Raw genomic sequence first — 20,633 nt, 5'->3', positions numbered from 1 at the left:
GGGCAAGTTTTTAGGAGAACTATGTAAGCAGTTGTTTTGATTTTAGTCTTGATCATTGAGGTCTTGTACAAAGAAATGGGTATTCAATCTTTTATTTGCAGTCTATGTAATGTTCTAGACTTCTTGGCGCAGTTGCTAATATTGTTTTGTTTTGGTTCTGTGATTGTTGTGGGCCATTATATGGCCAGAAATCTTACAAATTTCCACCAAACTTTTTACTGATTATAATCTTCAGTTTTGGTAGTCAGCACTGTGCTTTTAATTACTATATAGGTGTCTTTTCCTCCTCTGCCTTCAACCTTTAGTAGGAGCATTATTTCTTATCCTGGGAAGTTTAGGATTGATAATACATCTGGACTGTTACTTAAAAAGAACTGTTATTTTTATTCTTTTTGTATTTATCTTTGCCTTAGCTCTTTTATTTCTATAATTTATTAACCTGAAAAATAATTTTAGTCCTAAGTTAGTTTGTGTATGTATGTGATCCTTACCCTCCAAGTATTTCGCTCCTGATTTGATTGGCATTTCAGTTGTATTTTTATATCTTTAGTCATACAGCAGTGCATATTCTAATCTGATGTTAAAAGCCTACATTGGTTTGTGGTATCTTATAATAGTACTGACGAGCCTGGTTTACCTAGGGATTATTTAGCGGCAGTTAAATATCCTCTACTACCTCTTCAGATTCTCACTAGACGTCCAAAGGAGATGCTGGCATAGCATACTATTTGAATATCAGCAAGCTACTCTTTGTTTTAGATTGGAATTGAAAATAAGTTATTAATTTTAAACTTCTGTATTTCCTCATATTTGCTGTTTTTTTCATTTCTGCACAGTTAAGTTTATGAGAAGGTTCACATGTGTTTTGATTCTAAAATGGATCTGAATTATATTGAATGATTTAGAGATTTTTAGAAAATTATGTCTTCTGTTTTCAGGTTCTGTTCTGGATATTATTAAGCACATTGTGGCAAAAGGAGAACACAAAAGTGGAGTCCTAGATGAATCTACCATTGCTACGATACTCCGAGAAGTACTAGAAGGGCTAGAATATCTGCATAAAAATGGACAGATCCACAGGTATGTAAAAGACAGTACTCTTGTGTTACATCATCTCATTAAGGCCATTCCCACTCTTTTACAGAATCATGATCTCTGAGTGTTATCATAGCTCTTTGTATCACTAGTTTTAGTACACTATGATTAGAGTCTTAATTATACACCTAGTAAACATTAAATAAGTACTTTAGTAAAACCAGAAAATATAAAAACAGGAAAAATTCATAATTTCTTACCAAGAGGCAATCACTTGATAACATTTTGGAATATTGCTTTCCATTTTCTTTTATATGGTTAAAAAATATCTAAAACAATACTGTATATGTAATTTTGTCTGTTGCTTTTTAAATTTTACATTATATTTTCAGTATTTCCCTAAATTATTAAAAGCTTTTTGTAAAATAACATTTTTTAAATTACAGCCTTTTTTTCTTTTTTTTTTTTTTTTTGAAACAGGGTCTCTCTTAGTCACCCAGGCTGGAGTAGCATGATCATAACTCACTGCAACCTCAAACTCCTGGGCTCAAGTGATCCTCCCACCTCAGCCTTCTCAGGCTAATTTTTAATTTTCATAAAGATGGGGTCTTGCTATGTTGCCCAGGCTGTTCTTGAACTCCTGGCCTCAAAGCAATCTTCCTGCCATGGCCTTCTAAAGTGCTGGGATTACAGGCATAAGCCACTGTGCCCAGCCCTTTTTTTCTTTTTTAATAAATAAGAGCATTTTAATATTTCATGATCCTATCTAATCTATCTAAGTAGTTAAGTGCCCTGTTTAGGTTTTGTGTATAGGTCCTGGCGTACTATTGTGAGCTATGGTTCCAGTGATAATTTGATTTTTAGAGCCCTTGCAGTGCTTTTCTAGTCTGATTTTTTTTCTCCTGGCACTGTGGGGACTCCCATTCAATCCTTGATCATGCCACCTATGGGAGTGCAGTGGATTTCCTTGGGCTGGTTGCTGCCAAGTGGAGAATACATGGTAGATGCTGGACTCAGGACTCGTGGGTCTGTGAGCACTCTCTTAGTCCCATTATGTGGACTCCCACCTGGTGCCAGTGGGGTTTCCATTCAGTCCCTGTTGATATTGCCTGTGGGGATGGAAGGCTCTTCCCTTGGGCCACTCTTTGCTTCTGGGTGGGGAGTTGGGAAACACTGGACCTGCATAGTCCTTTGCTGCTAGGTGGAGGGCTAAGAGATGCCAGCTGTGCCAACTGGTACTGCTGGTGTGGGTGATGTGGGCCTACCGGCTGTACTGCATATGGAGGAGGGGATGAAGTCCCCCTGTCTGCCCTTTATTGGAACTGCTTGTTAGGCATGGTGGGCTCTCCTGCAACTCCAAGTATGGAGTCAGGGATGGGACCACCTATTAGATTTCTGCTGGGCTGCCCCTTTTCTGCTCCTTTAGGCAGAGAGAGAGAGCAGGCTTGGGGCTCCTTTTGATCTATATCTATCAGTAGTTCTGGGTTTCAGGGCTCTGTAATGCCCAGTCTGAGTTATAGCAGATTAAAGGAAAGCTCAGGAAACTTTTTTTTAAAACCTTTCCTATGATGTTGAAAAACTCAGGAAACATAATGCCATGTTGTCCTTCAAGTTCCGAGGCCCCTAGCCACTCGGCTTTCCTCTTTTCTCCTTTCAGAGTTCTTTTATGATTGTCTGTTGGATTATTTCTGGGAATTTTAGATATATTTAAAGGGGAGGAACAGGGAAGCGTAAACCTACCCATTTGGTTTGGGACCAAAACTAGTCCCTGGATTTGGAATGGAGACAATTTTATTTAAATCTGTTTTGTTCCTGAGTTCAGATTCTGAGTGTGTAGTGTGACATGTTGTTATATGATACATGGAACCATTCTCCAAATATTTTATGTTTATATTGCTTGTAACATTGTGATGAACACTTGTGATTTTTATAATTTTTAAAAATCTAGCTTTCCATAAAACACATTTTGAAGAATCTTAAAAGATATTGCCAAATTGCTTTTCAGAAATGTAGTGATTTACGCATCTATTAGCAGTACATAAGAATGGTAGATTCATTGGTCCCTTGCTAGCCTTGCCTATTAAAATTTTTAATTTACATGTTTCGATACATGAAGAATAGTATCAATTTTGACATCTTAGAATATTAGTGCGGTTGGACCCAGATTTATATGAAGCCATTGGTATTTCCTGTTGTGACGCATCTGCTTGTGATTTTTGCCTATTTTTCTTTTATTTTGAAATGGGGTCGTGCTGTGTTGCCCAGGCTGGTCTTGAGCTCCTGAACTCAAGCATTCCTCCCACCTCAGTCTCACAAGTAGCAGGGATTACAGGCATGTGCTGCTGAGCCCAGCTCAACTTTTGCCTATTTTTCTACTGGTATCTTCCTGCCTTTTTTTTATCCTGAGCTTTTTGTATATTAAAAATTACTCTTTTGGCTTGGCATGGTGGCTCACGCCTATAATCCCAGCACTTTGAGAGGCCGAGGCGGGCGGATTGCTTGAGCCCACCAGCCTGGGCAACATAATGAGACCTTGTCTCTACAAAAAAATTTTTTAAAATTATCCAGATATGGGCCGGGCATGGTGGCTTTTGCCTGTAATCCCAGCACTTTGGGAGGCTGAGGTGGGCGGATCATGAGGTCAGGAGATTGAGACCATCCTGGCTAACACGGTGAAACCCCCCTCTGCTAAAAATACAAAAAATTAGCTGGGTGTGGTGGTGGGTGCCTGTAGTCCTAGCTACTCGGGAGGCTGAGGCAGGAGAATGGTGTGAACCTGGGAGGCGGAGCTTGTAGTGAGCCGAGATCGCGCCACTGCACTCCAGCTTGGGCGACAGAGCGAGACTGTCTCAAAAAAAAAAATCCAGATATGGTGGTGCATGCCTGTGGTCTCAGCTACTCAGGAGGCTGAGGTGGGAGGATCAATTGAGCCCCAGAGGTTGAGGCTGCAGTGAGCTGTGATCATGCCATTACACTCCAGCCTGGGCAACAGAGCAAGACTCTGTGTCAAAAAGAAAAAAAAATTACTCTTTCTCCATTTTTGTCTTTTAGTTTTGCTAAAGATGTGCAGTTTGGGACTTGGGCTCCAAACAGGCAACTTGTAGAACAAAGGGACAAGAGGGAGTCAAGTTATTAGAGCATGATTAAAATCTTGAAAACTGGATGAGGCTGATGGAAAATCAAGCAGGTCAGTGGATTAGTGATCTTTGAAGTCAGAGTAGTCATAGTAGAATAGTTGAATCGTTATCTCGAAAGATAGGAGAGTGGGGTGTCTGAATTAGTAATTTAATAATTGAGTCAGTTTTGGTGATAATAAGATAAAAAACTGAGGAAGTAGATGACCCAGGTAGAGTGGAGGAGGGGGTCTTTAGAGATGGCATCAGTGAACTCAGAGGCAGGGATTGTCTCTGTGATTGTTAAAGTTTCTTAGGATAAGGCAAGATGACTTGGAAAGCAAGACTTAATGAACAACAAAGAGAGAGAAAAAGTATAATATTAAAGCTGGATGGCATGAGTTTGAAGGGAACTGACTTTTTTTTTCTTTTGAGAGACAGATTCTCTGTCACCCAGACTGGAGTGTAGTGGCATGATTGTAGCTCACTTGCAGCTCAAACTCCTGAGCTCAAGCAATCCTCCTGCCCCAGCCTCTCCAGTAGCTGGGACTACAGGCATGTGCCACCATGCCTGGTTGTGGGCGAAAGATTACTTAGGTGCCGAGGCAAGAGGCTGAAGGCACAAACTGTTTCAGTATAATAAAGAAAATAGAATAAGAATAGTCATAATACAAATTAGATATAGAGATGATCATGGACAATTATCAATCATTACTATAAACATTATTAATCATTAGCTTTTAATATTACTCTTTGTTGCATTACCAATATAACCTAGGAATAACCAGCGGGTATAGGGTCAGGTGCTGAAGGGACATTGTGAGAAGTGACCTAGAAGGCAAGAGGTGAGCGCTCTGTCACGCCCGCATAAGGGCCACTTGAGGGCTCCTTGGTAAGCGGTAATGTCAGTGTCTGGGAAGTCACCCATTACTTAGCAGACCGCGAAAGGGAGTCTCCTTTCCTTGGAGGAGTCAGGGCACACTCTATTCCACCAGCTTCTTGTGGAAGGCTGGATATTATCCAGGCCTGCCCGCAGTCATCCGGAGGCCTAAACCCCTCCCTGTGGTGCTGTGCTTCAGTGGTCATGCTCCTTGTCCACTTCCGTGTTCCTCCTGTACTCCTGGTTCCTCTTTGAAGTTTGTAGTAGATAGCGGTAGAAGAAATAGTGAAAGTCTTGAAGTCTTTGATCTTTCTTATAAGTGCTTAGAAGAAAACGCTGACGTATGCTACCTTCTCTCTCTGCTTCGGCTACCTAAAAGGGAAGGGCCCCCTGTCCTATGATCACGTGACTTGCTTCACCTTGTCACTTAGAAGATTCACCCTCCTTACCCTGCCCCCCCTTGTCTTGTATGCAATAAATATCAGCGCGCCCAGCCATTCCGGGCCACTACCGGTCTCCACCTCTTGATGGTAGTGGTCCCCCGGGCCCAGCTGTTTTCTCTTTATCTCTTTGTCTCGTGTCTGTATTTATTACAGTCTCTCTTCTCCGCATATGGGGAGAACACCCGCTAAGCCCCGTAGGGCTGGACCCTACACCTGGTTAATTTTTAAAAAATTTTTTTGTAGAGATTGGGTCTTCTTATGTTGCCCAGACTAGTCTTGGACTCTTATAGACTCATAGTGGTACCACCTTGGTGGTCTTGGATAAGATCCTGGGGAATTCTCTGATTACCAGGCAGAGACACTTTTTCTCTTTCCTTACTTTCTCCCAAGCTGATGGAGTCTCTCTGTCTCTGGACGGAGCTGTCTGGAGCTGGGGGTGGGGTGACACAAGCACCCCTGTGGCTACCACCACTGGGACTGTCCTGGATCAGACTTGAAGACATCACAGCACTGAGTCTTCCCCAGGGCCCATGGTAACCACTACCCAGGTATTGTCTATGTTGTTCAAGGCCCTAGGGCTCTGCAATCAGCAGATGGCAAAGCCAGCCAGGCCTGTGTTCCTCCTTTCATGGCAGTGATTTTACCCCACCCTGGGTGGGTGCAGAGATGCCATCAGCCAGGGCCTGGAGTCGGAAACCTTAGAAAGCTACCTGGTCCTCTAGTCTGCTGCAGCTAAGCTGGCATCCAAACCACAAGACAGAGTCCTTCCCACTCTTCCCTCCCCTTTCCACAAGTAGAGGAGTCTCTCCCCATGGCCACCACTGCCCCAAGCTCATGGCAGGTACTGCCTGGCTACCCCCAGTGTTCAGTTGGGGCCCAAGGGCTCTTCAGTCAGCTTGGGGTGAATGCTGCCAGTCCTAGGACTCTCCCTTCAGGGCAGCTGGCTGTCCTCTGGCCCAGGGCATGTCCAGAAATGCCATCTAGGAGCCAAGGCCTGGAATTGGGGACCCCAAGCGCCTGCTTGGTGCTCTACCTAGCCATGGTCCAGCTGGTAACTAAGCTGCAAGACAAAGTCCCCTTTACTTTTCCCTCTTATCAAACAGAAGGAGTCCCTCCCTGTAGCCACCATAGCTTGGAATGTGCTGGGTCACACCTGAAGCCAGCACATCTCTGAGTCTCACCTAAGGTCCACAGCAAGTACAGCTTGGCTGCCACTGCCAATTATACAGGGACCAAAGGCTCCTTAGTTAGCAGATAATGAATCCTACCAGAACTAGGTCCTTTTCTTTAAGGCAATGAGTTCCCTTCTGGCCCAGGGTGTCTAGAAATGCATCTAGGAGCTAGACTCCGCCTGGTACCCTGTCCCACTGTGGCTGAGCTGATATTCAAGTTGCAAAACAAAGTCCTCTACTCTTCCCTCTCCTCTCTTCAAGCAGAAGAAGGAATCTCTCCCAGAGCTGCAAGCTGTGCTGCCTGGGGTAGGGGGAAGGGGTGGCACAAGCAGTCCCTTGGCTGCCCCATTGGTGTCTCACTGGGTTGTGTGCTCTGCAAGTCCACTGGCTCCAAGTCCAGTACAGCGCCAGAACTTGCCCAGGAATTGCATTCTTTGTAGCCTTGACTGCCTTGCAAATTTATTTAGGACCCTAGAGAACTTTAGCTTGCAGAGGCACGGCTTGACAGAACTCAGGTTCTGACTGCTGAGGTGGGCAATTTCCCCTGGCTAGAGCTGGTCTAAGTGCTTCCTCCATGGGTGCTGGCTACGTTCTGCCTGGTGTTGCATTCTGCTGTGGCAGAGCAGCACTGAGTTCCAATGCAAGCACAGATTCTCTCTCTGTGCCCTGCAGCTACTGCCGGGGGATGGGGAAGGGGTGGCATTGACAATTCAAGACTGTCTTTCCTATCACCATTAGTGTCTCTAACAGTGATGTGAAGTTGAAATCAGGTACTGTGATCACTCACCTGAGTTTTGGTTCTTATGAAGGTGCTTTTTCATGTAGTTAGTTGTTCAATTTGGTGTTTCTGTGGGGAAGATGATCAGTGGAGGGTTCGGATTGGCTGTCTTCCATTGGATCTTTCTGTGGGTTTAGAAATGAACATTTTCTAAGTTCAGTTTCTGTTTTCCAGTTTGCCTGGGTTTCATTTTCGGATAGGCCCTATGCTCATGTGCACATCCTCAGGGTTGGCCAGGAGTGTGTGAATAGCAGGGGCATCTTTGTCTCCACTGTGTACCTTTGGCCAAGAATATGTTAGTCTCTATCTAGACTGATACAACAGGCTAGTAGAGCCACTGATGACCTTCTCCTGCTGGTCCGCCTTCAGAATGTCACTTTAGTTGACAGTGTCACTGGGTGTAGGTGTTGCCTACCATGTCCATTCAAAGGAGCCTCTTTTAACTGTGGCAGAGAAGATGCCAGTCATTGTGGTCTGTCTGCCTTAGAACCTCCATGCTGACTGAGCTGGGGCCAGGAAGTGATGGGGCTAGTCCCAGAGCAGAACACCATAGAGTCTCAATGTTCTTATCTGAAGTGCAGCTGTTTTTCAAGCATAAAATGTTTCTCAGGTTGATTTCCAGAGCACTGAAATGGTTGTTTTGTCATATTTGTCCAGCTTTAAGATTGCTTTTTAAGGGGGAAGAGCTCAGCTGTAGCTGGAAGACCCCACTCTTCATGTGCATTTGGTTGCCTGGAGATTATCGTTAAGAAATAAATACATTTTTGTTCTATCTAAAGAAATTCCTAAAGAAAATCTGTAAAGAAAAAAAGTTATTATATTTTGTATTCTTAAAATTAATTTTGAAACAAGAAACTTTATATATTGTCACATGTATGGGTAATACATTGCTGTTATTAATCTTACTTTGCTGGTGAAAAAAAGAGGCTTTATTAGGGGATTTGCTCAAGCTTATACAATGGGTCTAGAGTTTTTCAGTGGCTTATAAGCTAACTTTGAGGGCAATTCTGAATGGGAATTCCCAGGACATTTTTAACAATGACATTATGTCAAGGTAATGCTTTTGAAATGGCAGCATTTTAGGCCACTTTTAAAAAGGATGTTACTCACTTAGTTAAATGAGAGTTGATACATTATGCAAAGTAGATGTTATAGTCATACAAAATAAAGCAGAAACTGAATTTCTTTGTGCCTGAAATGGATATGAATCCACTCATTGCATTCTGTAAAAAAAAAAAAAAAAGAGACAGTGACCCTAAATGTATACTTCAGTGTATGTTTTGGGTTAATTTTGCTATTCGCTATAGAAACTCTAGATATGTAAAGGTTTAGGAAAAAGAAGATACTTTCATCAGTGTTCTGAAGTAAAAACTTTGACTTGAAAAAATAGGTATATTGATATGCTAAGTAAAAGAGGACAACACAATATATTTAAAATTAATCTCAGTGGCAGACTAAAATTCTATTGAGTTAGCGACCAAAAAAATGTAACTGATATTAAGTCGATGGATACTCAGCTTCATTGATTAGCACGGTCTTTCTTAGCAGGCTTTAGAAGCAGACTGCCTAGATTCAGATCCCAGCTCTGTCACTAATTGGGTGACCTCTGGCAAGTTATTTAATCTCTCTTTTGCCTTATTTTCTCATGTATAACATAGGGATGAGATAGTATCTATCTCATAAAGTAGTTGTGAAGATTAAATGAGGTAATGTTTGCAATGCACTTAGAATAGTATTTAGCACACAAGAATCAGTGAACGGTCATTGTCATTATTTTGTACACCAGAGGCTGGCAAACCTTTTCTGTAAAGGGCCAGATAGCAAATATTTTAGACTTTGTGGGTGAGATGTTCTCTGTCACCACTACATTGTTTTTCTGGTATGAAAGCAGCTATAGACAATCTGTAGCTGAGTAGGCATGGTTGCATCTTTTACAGAAACAGGCAATGGACTGGATTCAGTTTGTGGGCTGTAGTTTGCCAACCTGTGATTTACAGGGCTATAGAAGATAATTTTGTTTTTCTTTCACATGATAGTCTGGGCATAAATGACATCAGTCCAGTATGATGACTCCATGGAGTCAGGGACTCAGGCTCTGATTTTATTGCTGTACCAGCTCTAAGTTCTTGCTTCATGGCCCAAGTTGATTTCCACCACATCCACATTTCAGTGGAAGGAATGAAGGAAGGAAAGGGGAAATAGAGGTTATGCCATTTCCTATTAGCAGTGGTTCTCAGGACATTTAGCAATACCTGGAGCCATTTTTGGTTGTCACAACAGGGGCTGGAGTTGGGTAGTGGAATGTACTACTGACATGTAATGGGTGGAGGCCAGGGATGCTGCTAAATTTATCCTATCATGTCCAGGAAGCCCCTTACAACAGAATTACCCAGCCCAAATATCAGTAGTGCTGGGATCAAGAACACCTATGTTAAGGGAACAACTAGGAAGTTGTAGAAACCACTTTTTTTCGCATCACAGTGGCTAGAACTTTAGTCACATGGTTATATCTAGCCTGCATGGAAGGCTGTGAAATGTTGCCTTTCTTCGGGATGGTCATGTCCCCAGTAAAAATTTCTAGCTTGCTTTGTTTGCTTTCTTCTCCTTCCCTCCCCACCTCCCCCATCCTTCCTCCCTCCCCCCTCTCCCCTCCCTTCCCTTCCCCTCCCCTCCCCTCCCCTCCCCTCCCTCCCTCCCTCCCTTCCTTCCTTCCTTCCCTCCTTCCATCCATCCAGACATTGAAGGCCAATTAGTCTGTGGCACTTTTTTCCCACAAGATTATTTGATGAACATGGAATCAGAACTGAGGTAATTAATTGAATTATGTTAATTGCTAATATCAAGATATGCATACATACAATTATCATAATCCAGAGGACTAGAATTTTCTGTTTTTCAGAACATTTTTTCTACTTAACAGTGCCGGAAAAATATTCACAAATGCTTCCTCTTTGGCCGTACCACATTTTTAGCGATTTGTTAACATGTTAACCAGGTACAGGAAAAATTGATTAGGTACAGTTTTAGATGGAAATTCTTATTGTTTTAAGAGTACAGATGCTTCTCAACTTAGGATGGGTTTATTGGGACACAACTCCATTGCAAGTAGAAAATATCATTAAGTCAAAACTGAACCATCATAAATTGGGGACCCTCGGTGTTTCCAAGATTCCTTAGAGTTTATACATTATTCCTTAGAGTGAGTTGTTCTCATTCATCCTCATAAAAAGAAGTTTCTTTTTCTTTGTAAGACTGAAGCAGGTTAGAAAATTTAGGCAACTAGAAATAATTACTCATTTTTTCCCAGAGTGGAATGGTTCTGTAGATGACTGATTTTTACCTATCATATATGGAGTTTTTAAAAATGCTGATATTCTAGGCCGGGTGCAGTGGCTCACACCTGTAATCCCAGCACTTTGGGAGGTTGAGGTGGGTGGATCATGAGGTCAGGAGATTGAGACCATCCTGGCTAACACGGTGAAACCCTGTCTCTACTAAAAATACAAAAAGTCAGCCGGGTGTGGTGGCACGCACCTGTAGTCCCAGCTACTCGGGAGGCTAAGGCAGGAGAATCGCCTGAACGTGGGAGGTGGAGGTTGCAGTGAGCTGAGATTGCATCACTGCACTCCAGCCTGGGCGACAGAGCAAGACTCCATCTCAAAAAAATAAAAATAAAAATTAAAAAATGCTGTTATTCTAAGAGTAACCCAGTTAAGGAGTGTGTGTGTGTGTGTGTGTGTGTGTGTGTGTGTGTGTATGTGCATGTGCATGTTTGGTGGGGTATGGTACCTTGCTTTTTTCTCCATGTTGTGATTACTCATTGAAACCTTAGCTTTACAATTTGTAGTAGTCTGATTTTTTTTTCTTTTATTAGTTACTTTTCTGGGTCTTTGCTTTCCTATTTGCTCAAGGATTAGGGTTAAATAGTTAATTTTTAAGATTACATCTTTTTGTGTCTTTCTTTTTCTGCCTTATTTGGTTATTGTTTGATTGATTGACGGGCTCACTCTGTCACTCAGGCTGGAGTGCAGCAGCATGAACAGGGCTCACTGCAGCCTTGACCTCTTGGGCTCAAGTAATTCTCCTGCCTCAGACTCCCAAATAGCTGCCCCACAGGTGCTCACTACTATGCCTGGCTATTTTTTTTTTTTTTATCTGTATAGAGACAGGGTCCTACGCTTTGGCATTGGGACCTTTTTAAAAATTCCCCCAGGTAATTCTAATGTTGCCTAGGCTGGTCTCGAACTCCTGGGTTCAAGCAATCCTTCTGCCTCGGCCTTCCAGAGTGCTGGGATTACAGGCATGAGCTGCCACGTCTGGCCCTTCTTTGGTTTCAATTGAGCATTTCATATGATTCCATTTCCTTTCCTCTCTTAGGATATCGATTAGACTTTTTTTTTTTTTTGAGACGGAGTCTCGCTCTGTTGCCCAGGCTGGAGTGCAATGGCGCAATCTCGGCTCTGCCTTCCGGGTTCATGTGTCAGCCTCCCGAGTAGCTGGGACTACAGGCGCCTGCCACTACGCCCGGCTAAGTTTTTGTATTTTTGGTAGAGACGGGGTTTCACCCGTTAGCCAGGATGGTCTCAATCTCCTGACCTCGTGATCCACCCGCCTCGGCCTCCCAAAGTGCTGGGATTACAGGCGTGAGCCACCGCGCCCTGGCCAAGAAGTTCTTTTAACATTTCTTGGAAGGCAGGTCTGTTCACTGCAAAGTCCCTCAGTTTTTATTTGTCTGAGAGAAGTACTTCTTTACTTTTGAAGGATAATTTTGCTGGATACAGAATTCTAGGTTGGCTTTTTTTTTTTTTTCCTCTTGACACTTTAAACAATTCACTCCACTCTGCTTGATTGCATGGTTTCTGAGATGTGGGATGTTAATTCATACTTTTGTTCAGGTATGGTGTTCTTTTTCCTCTGACTTCTATCAATATTTTTGTCTCCCCTACCCAGCTCAGTCTTTTTAGTGAGCCTGTGCTCCTGGGCTGTCAACTGCACAAGTGCTTCTCAGTTCCCCCCACAAGGTGAGACAGCAAGGCTTGATGGGACTGAGACTGGGTATTTCCTGTCCTGTAGATGGGTTAGGTTCTGGTAAAACCAAGGTGGTTAAGCTCTGATAAAATAGTTTCCCTTGAGGGTAGGTTTTTGTTAAGGAGAATAGAATGCTTAGGGCATATTTCAAATTGGTTACTTTTTTCTTCCTCCTGTGGGAAATTAGGGGAATTTTCTCCTGTCTATACCCCGAGAATCTCGTGGGGCTGTAGGAGGTAAAGCTCATCCAACTCATCCAAGTGTATGAGTCTCCCTTAGACCGGGTCCCCTTGGGGTTTTTAACTCTCAAGCTGTTCCACACTGAGCCTCCAGACGTGTCAACTACAATTTAAGTTTTTATACCCCAGTACTGACTCCAGCAATAGTCTTCTGCTGCTGGGCATCTGCTCCGTTAAACTGTAATTCTATCTTCCCGTCTACATTTTTGGAGGCAGGAGTTTGCCCTGTGACCTCAGCCTCTGATGGATTTAAGAAGAGTTGTTGATTTTCAGACTTTTTTCCTGTTGTGAAGACAGAAGTGACAAGCTCATTACATATTGAACTGGATAAGATTACATCCTAAAATTCTTTTACCTTCTGATGTCCAAAGCTTTTCCTGTATAGATGATCTCTTGATGTCCTGTTTATTAAGATAGTGGCCCTGATTTGCACTATTATTACATCTCTGCCAGCAGGGGTAGTTGATAGATGCAACAAAATTCAAAGGCCTGCTTGCCAAATAAACTTTCATGGGACTATTTGGGCAGATTCACAATGTTTAGTCCCTTTGACAGTTGAGGAAAAACTGCTGTCTCTTTGACCCTCTGCTACCCTCACCACACCACCAAAAAGGAGGCCTAACACTATTTGGACTCGTTGGGCATTAGACAGTATGTACCTCACTTGGGCATTCTGTCTGGTCCTTCATATCAGCTAACCTGCAAATCAGCATCCTTTGAGCGGGGATCTAAGTATCAGGTTGCATTGGAACCTATCCAGCTATCTGTGGCACGGTCCCAGGAACCCCTATAACCCTAAGGACTCCTTTGAACACTGTGATAGATGTTATAGGTACATACAGGTTCAGGATTGTTATTTTCCTGGTGAATTATTCCTTTTGTTCCTATAAAATGACTTTTTTACTCCTATAAAGTGACCTTTTTACTCCTATAAAATGACCTTTTTACTCCTAGAAATGTTTTTGTTTTAAAGATAGTTAGATCTCATTTGTTGTAAAGACAATTGGGTCTTAAATGTTTTATAAAGATAATTAAGATCTTATTTTAATGTAGCTGTCCTGTCTAACCTTTGGTAAGCATATCTTTCATTGTTGCCTAGTCTTTCAAGGGTCTTGGTTTTATTTAGGGAGTTTCAGTTTTAGCTCCTAACCTTATATCGGCCCAGTGCCATGTTTTCTATTACCTGTGGATTTGAAAACCTGAGCCCCCTAGCCATTGGCCAGTTTCCCTCTTCTGTCTCCCAGGTCTTACCTACTGCTCTGCCTCTTAAGTGTCTCTTTCATTTCTGAACCTTGAGAATTTTTTCCTTACTTTGCATCTAGCTGTGTGATATTTTGCCCCTAATTTATCCAGCATCTCTCTGTGTTTGTAGCAAGGGAAGGGTGTGTTTTGGGTCAAGGGCCTGTATAGTAGTGATGAAAGTTTGTTTTCCAATGCAGCATTCGCCATTTAGCTGGAATGGGAATTCTCTGACACTTTAAATCATAGACTTTCACCCTGGGCTGCATATTGGAATATGGAAAGCTTTAAGAAGTATTGATACCTGGGTCCACTGCCAGAAATTTATTTAATTGGTTTGGAATGAGGCCTTGGCATTGGGACTTTTAAAGGTTCCCTAGGTAATTCTAATGTGCAGCCAAGGCTGAGACTATTACTTAGACTTTAGCAGTAACCAGATCTGTAATACACTGAGACCTAGGCTTAGGAGAAAGTTGTTTTATTGGGAAGCAGAGGCAGATATTTTTAGGATGTCTTGCTACTTCTCATGTCTTCAAAGTCCATTTGTGATTTCAGGTGGATTTGTATGTCAGCCTAGTGGATTAGGTAAAGTAATTTTCCTCTGTCTCTACTGTGTTTTCTTTTTGACTTCTAGGCTTTAGAGGTTTTGAGTAGGATGAATGGGTCTCTAAATCAGACTTTTCTCTCTGTATCTACCCAAATATTTTTCCCATTAGAGAGGCTGGCTGTAACAGAAATGTTGGATATTTTGTCAGTTTAAGATGCTTAAATGTAGTGTATTTACAGCTTTGGTTTTGATTCATTGCTTTTCTTGACCTTTTTCAAGTTTTCTATAAACAGTGCCTATTGATGAGTAATAAAAATGCTATGGGCAGAAACTTGTGTTCTGTATTAATGAAAAGTCAAGCATGTCTATAATATTCCTTTTAATTTTAGAAGGAATGTGTAACTTTGGGGCAACAGTGACATGTGAGAAATGACATTAAGCAGTAAAAAACAAAACTCTTCTTGCTACTTAAGAGTGGGTAGAGGATTTAGCTTTTGGAACTGCTGATTTGCTTGATATTCTTTGTGGCAGAGTAAAAAAGTTCTTTAACTGGGGACTATATTGATTTCCAGATATTTAGTTACAAATCTTTTCCTTGAAAGGTTAGTTGTCCTGTTTGAGGGCAGACTGTGGTGTTTTTTTATTGTCCAGTGAATTGTGCTATTCTACTTTTACTCCTGGAAGCTATTCTACAGATTGTACTTTTGGTTTCAAAAGGGAAACATGGATTGATTATCTGGGGCATTGATCAGGAAAAGTAGTCACTCAAAGTGCAGGCTCTGCTGAAAATGGATTATTGTCTCTTCACTTATGAAAGACTAAAACTTATAAAACATGATTTGAGTGAGTAATATGTATATATGGCTTTAAAAATTCAAACAGCACAAAATGGTGTATGGTACAAAATAAGTCTTCTCAGCATCACTGATGTTAAATTATATTGATACTATGTGTCTTTCCTATGATGTGATGAAAATGGCACCTTACTTTTATGGTTTTCCTTACAAAATCCCCTGACACCAATCTAACCATGAAAAAAACATTGTATACATTCCAGTAGAGGGGCATTCTACCAAATGCTTGACCATTACTTCTGAAAACTGTCAAGATTCTCAAAAACAAAGAAAATGTGAAAAACTGTCACAACCAAAAGGAGCCTAAGGAGACATGGCAGCTGAGTATAATATAATATGGTATCCTGGGCAGGATCCTGGGACTGAAAAAGGACATTAGGTAAAAAGTAAAGAAATCTGAATAAACTGTGGACTTTATCTAATCATGATATGTGAATACTGGTTCATTTATTGTAGCAAAAGTACTGAACTAATATACGATGTTAATAATAGGGGAAACTAAGTGTGAGGTGTGTAGGAACTCCTATGCACTAACTTCTTAACTTATATGTAAATCTGAAACTGTCCTAAAACATAAACTATTAAGTCTTCTCCTTTTTATGAATCCACAATACCGTGGTCCAAGGGGAATCACTTGTTGCCATTTTCTTGTGACTCCTTTAAGAGATATTTTATGTCAATATAAGCATAATGTATGTCTCAATATAAGCATAATGTATGTCTCAATATAAGCATAATGTGTGTCATGTTTTTCTTTTAAAGAAAATACAAATGGCCACATACTATATTTAGCATTCATTTTTCACTTAATAATGTATTTGGAGATAGTTCCATGTCAACATGTATGTTTATTAGTATTCATAGTATTTTATGGTTTAGATAACCACAGCTTAACTGGTCTCCTTTTGATGGATAATTAGATTGTTCCCATTTTTGACTGTAACATATTAGTTTATAACCCCGACGTCTGGAACAGAGTTAGGAGGTGGGGAGTAGGGATTGGGGAAGCAGGGAGGGAACAGTCTAGTATTTTTTAGTGTTTGGTTGGCATTTTTTCTTTCTTATTGTATACACTACTTTTTTTTTTTTTCCCAGGAAGAGGATTTGAGGCAGGTCATCTCCTTAATGGTTATGTAATAGTAAAAAATTTAAATAGTTATTTAAATCTATGTGAAGAATATCTCCTTCTATTTGCAGAATGCTTCCTATGTACTAATAATAATGCTAAGTAAGTACAGGTGACTATAGTAGTATATTAAGATACAGGCCCAGATCTAGCTCATGGTGAAATAAGGAAGGGAGACAGACCTAGAAATATGATCATATAATACTCCTTGCTAACATTATAGTACAGCCTTCTGCAAAAACACAGAGAAGGGAGTGACTAAACTATACTTTTCTTCCCTCATTGGGTTTTAGGTGAGCTCAGAAAAGGGAGTTGGAAGTTAGTGGTTGACTCAGTTGGATGATCTTTGTCACAAAGGAAAGAGAATGTCCTCTATTCTCTCCTGTTTGTAGTGACTAGAATCTGAGACTAGATTCATGGAGTAAAGCAGGCTGGCCTGCACTCTACTAAGTCAGCCTCTGGGAGAACTACCTATAAATTGCTTGGGATTATAAGCAGTACAAAATACTCAGTAACATGATTTCCTTATGCTTCAGTGTATACTCAGGAAAGGCATTATATACTGTAGTGTGATGCTGCTTCTGCACACGGTTGTGAAACTCTTGTTCATTGTTTGCCAAGGAATGGTTATATCTAAACATGGAGGAAAAAGGGGACAGGGATAGGATGAAGTGCTGCGCTTTTCACTGGCTCCTTTTCATGACAAATAAGACGTTCTTCCATGAGCAGGCCTTGCTTTTCTTTCTTGTGTAGCTTCAAGGGCTGCCTTTCTTTTGCTTATTTGATTATATTTACTTTTAATTACAAAATGACTGTATTCCCACAAGTTATTCAAACACTGTTCCCTAGACTTCAATTCCATTAATCTCCACAAAAATCGCATTTGGCAAGGGAAAGGGGTGTGTTTGTGCAACATTAATGGTGTCATATGAAATGTACTGGTCTCTTATTTGATTTGTTCATTTAATAATGTATGTTAGCATTTCATGTCACAACATGTTGATTGACATTATTTCATGGATGTAATTGAAGTAATTTAACCTTTCTACTGTTGCTGGCTGTTACTAGTTTTTGTTTTTTATTACAAACAATGCTGCAGTAGAACCCCCTTGTACTTTCCCTGTAAATTGTGAGAGTTCCTCTAGGTTATCAAGAAATGGTTTTGCTACTCTTAGGATTTAGGGATTTTAAATTTTGTCAAAAACTTGTTTTTGCTAAAAAAAAAACAAAAAAACTAAGTTGTAGATTTGAATGGATAGTATAATATTGTTTACATTGGGAGAAAAGCCTGGGTATGTCATCGGTATATATTCTATTAAACAGACTGATAATAGTTGAAAACTTTGGAGAGAGTACTTAGACTTGAGAATGATGGTCAAAGGGATTTTGGCTTTTTTAGTTGTGTTTAGGTTTTTAAAACAAGAATGTTTTTCTATATTACTTGTTATAAATAGTTAAAACTATAGAGATGCCTGAGTAATTTCCGTCTTTTTGTTACAGGCAAAGAATGTTCCCTGTTTTCAGTTGCATACTGATGATTTTAAAAATTTGATAATTCATTGGGGTATAGAAAAAAATATATTTCAAAATGTAGAATTAGGTGAGGGTCACATTCTTTGGCCACTTTTATCCCGATCAAGAATATTTGATCACTTGTGTTTTCTAGATATTATAGTAAGAACTTTTCTAGCTTTCTTTTTAATGTTTGGGTTTCTAGTACCAGTGACTACAATTTTACTATTAGTCTTAATATCCTTTAATATAAAATAGAACATTTAAATATTGCTAGTATTACATGAATATAGTAAACCATTGCTTAAATTATGTTACTCCAAAGAATAGGTGTTTTTTGATACATAACTTTTTTCTTTTTTTAAAGAGATGTGAAAGCTGGAAACATTCTTCTTGGAGAAGATGGCTCAGTACAGATTGCAGGTAATGATTAGTATTTCTTTTTATTTGATTTAATGGTCAGTGGAACCACATTACTTATCTTTTATGTTTCCTTAATCAGCATTCTTTCCTGTTCCCTGGACCATCTCTATTCAAGCATCCTCTGTTGACACATCATAGGATGCCACCGACTCTCAAGATATCTTCTCATACTCATCCTTCATTTCTGCTCTTAGACATTTTTTTTCTGACCATTACTTGTTTCCTTCCAGCTCTCCACTCCTTACTTCCATTAGGGTCTTCTGCTATGGGTTCTCATAGCATTCTGTACTTTCCTTTAAAGGAAAAGTAGTTGAGGGTCTTCATTGTGTTTAAGAATAAATACGTTATATAGAGGCTATACAGAGCTTCTTCTGTCCTGGGGGAAATGGAGTATTTGTCAATTAGGAAAAAGTGCCCAAGAAGTAGAAGTGCACTTTTGGCAGTTTCAGAGCTGAAGGGATAAGAGTTGCAGTCCAGGGCCTACCAAAAGTGGCTATCCTGATGAAACACCCCCTCCTCCAGGCTGAGACTCCAGAACGACTGTACCCAGGGATTGTCTAGCAAGCAGATCATCTGAGAAAACCTCAGCTTGGTCCCAGACTGCTAGAACAGTCAGGTGTTTGGCAGGAGGAAGATAATCACCCAAATCTTAAATTATTTCTTCATCTTTAAGAAGATAATTTAGGCGAACATCTTCATGTCCGTGAGGTAAGGAAATATTTTAACCAAGTCACATAAAGCTCTAATATAAAGGGAAAGATTGATAAATTTGACTCCTTTAAAATTAGCAACTTCTACTCATCAAAAGAGGAACAAATGGTTTATTACTATTAACAGAGTAAAAAGGTAAAACACAGAGTAGAGAAGATATTTGCAGCATGAATAATTGTTAAAGGGCTCAAGTGTAGAGCATATAAAGAACTCACTGAAAGAAAAAAAACAACTCTAAAAAAGTGGGCAGAAAACTGGCATAGGCACTTCCCAAATGAAGACATCCAAATATAAATGTAGTAAAAGATGTTCAAGCTTACACTAGTAATTTGTTAAATGCAAAGTAAAAATCACATTGTGATAACACGTTAAATTGATTGGCCTGGAAAAAACATCTTGACAGTACTGATTGTTGGTGTGGGTGTAAAGCAAGGAAAAAAATCTCATTTCTGATGATGGGAATATAAATTGGTACAACCATTTCATTACAGTTGAAGATATGCATACTGTAAGACTTTTGCTCCTAGGGGTATAGCCCAGAGAAACTCGTCCGTATCTGTGCCACGGTGTTCATAATCATGACAAGTTTGAAATAATCCCAATGCCCTTTATTAGTAGAATGGATAAATAAATTGTGGTTAATTATATACTGGAGTACCGGGTTTTTGTTTGTTTGTTTTTTTTTGAGACAGTCTCGCTCTGTTGCCCAGGCTGGAGTGCAGTGGTGCACTCTTGGCTCACTGCAACCTCTGCCTTCCAGGTTCAAAAGATTCTCGTGCCTCAGCCTCCCAAGTAGTTGGGATTACAGGCATGTACCACTCCACCCGACTAATTTTTGTATTTGTAGTAGAGACAGTGTTTCTCCATGTTGGCCAGGCTAGTCCTGAACTGTACCCACTAAAAAATAATTCCTCATTCCACCTCTCACCCCAGCCATGGGTGACCACCATTCTCCTTTCTGTCTCCATGAATTTAACTACTTTAAGTACCTCAGTGAAGTCATACAATATTTGTCCTTTTGTGATTGACTTTATTTCATTTTGTATAATGTCTTTCAGGTTCATGTTGTAGTGTCAGAATTTCATTACTTTTTAAAGCTGAATAATAATTCCATTGTATTTATCTGCTGCATTTTGTTTATCCATTCATTCATCAGTGGGCATTTGAATTGCTTCCACCTTTTGGTCATTATGAATAATGCTGCTGTGAACATGAGCGTCCAAATATCTGTCTGAGTTTCTTGCTTTCATTTCTTTTGGGTATATCCTCATAAGTAGAATTGCTTTATCGTATAGTTATTCTGTGTTTAAGTTTTTGAGGAATTGCTGTATTATTTTTCATAGCAGCTGTACCATTTTACATTCCCACCAAGAGTGCACAAGAATCCAGTTTCTCCACATTCCCACCAAGAGTGCACAAGAATCCAATTTCTCCACATCCTCACCAACGCTTGTTAGTTTCTGGGTTTTTTGTATTTTCAGGTGGTAGCCATTCTAAGGGATAAGGTGTTATCTATCTCATTGTGGTTTTGAT

At 40.4% G+C, this 20,633-nt stretch overlaps 1 protein-coding gene across 2 annotated transcripts in view; it reads left to right on the top strand.

Moving 5' to 3' along the window:
* OXSR1 (oxidative stress responsive kinase 1) overlaps positions 1–20,633 on the top strand; it is a 92,862-nt gene that overhangs the window by 35,238 nt on the left and 36,991 nt on the right. For both annotated transcript variants that reach the window (XM_054481234.2, XM_063662024.1), the window contains exons 4-5: positions 939–1,080; positions 18,334–18,389. In XM_054481234.2, the coding sequence (XP_054337209.1) occupies positions 939–1,080; positions 18,334–18,389 (198 nt within the window). The remainder of the gene's footprint in view (positions 1–938; positions 1,081–18,333; positions 18,390–20,633) is intronic.

This window comes from Pongo pygmaeus, chromosome 2 (assembly GCF_028885625.2).
Source record: "Pongo pygmaeus isolate AG05252 chromosome 2, NHGRI_mPonPyg2-v2.0_pri, whole genome shotgun sequence".
Lineage (NCBI taxonomy): Eukaryota > Metazoa > Chordata > Mammalia > Primates > Hominidae > Pongo > Pongo pygmaeus.
Note: the sequence above shows the minus strand (reverse complement) of the source record. Positions and strands in the feature narration are given on the sequence as shown.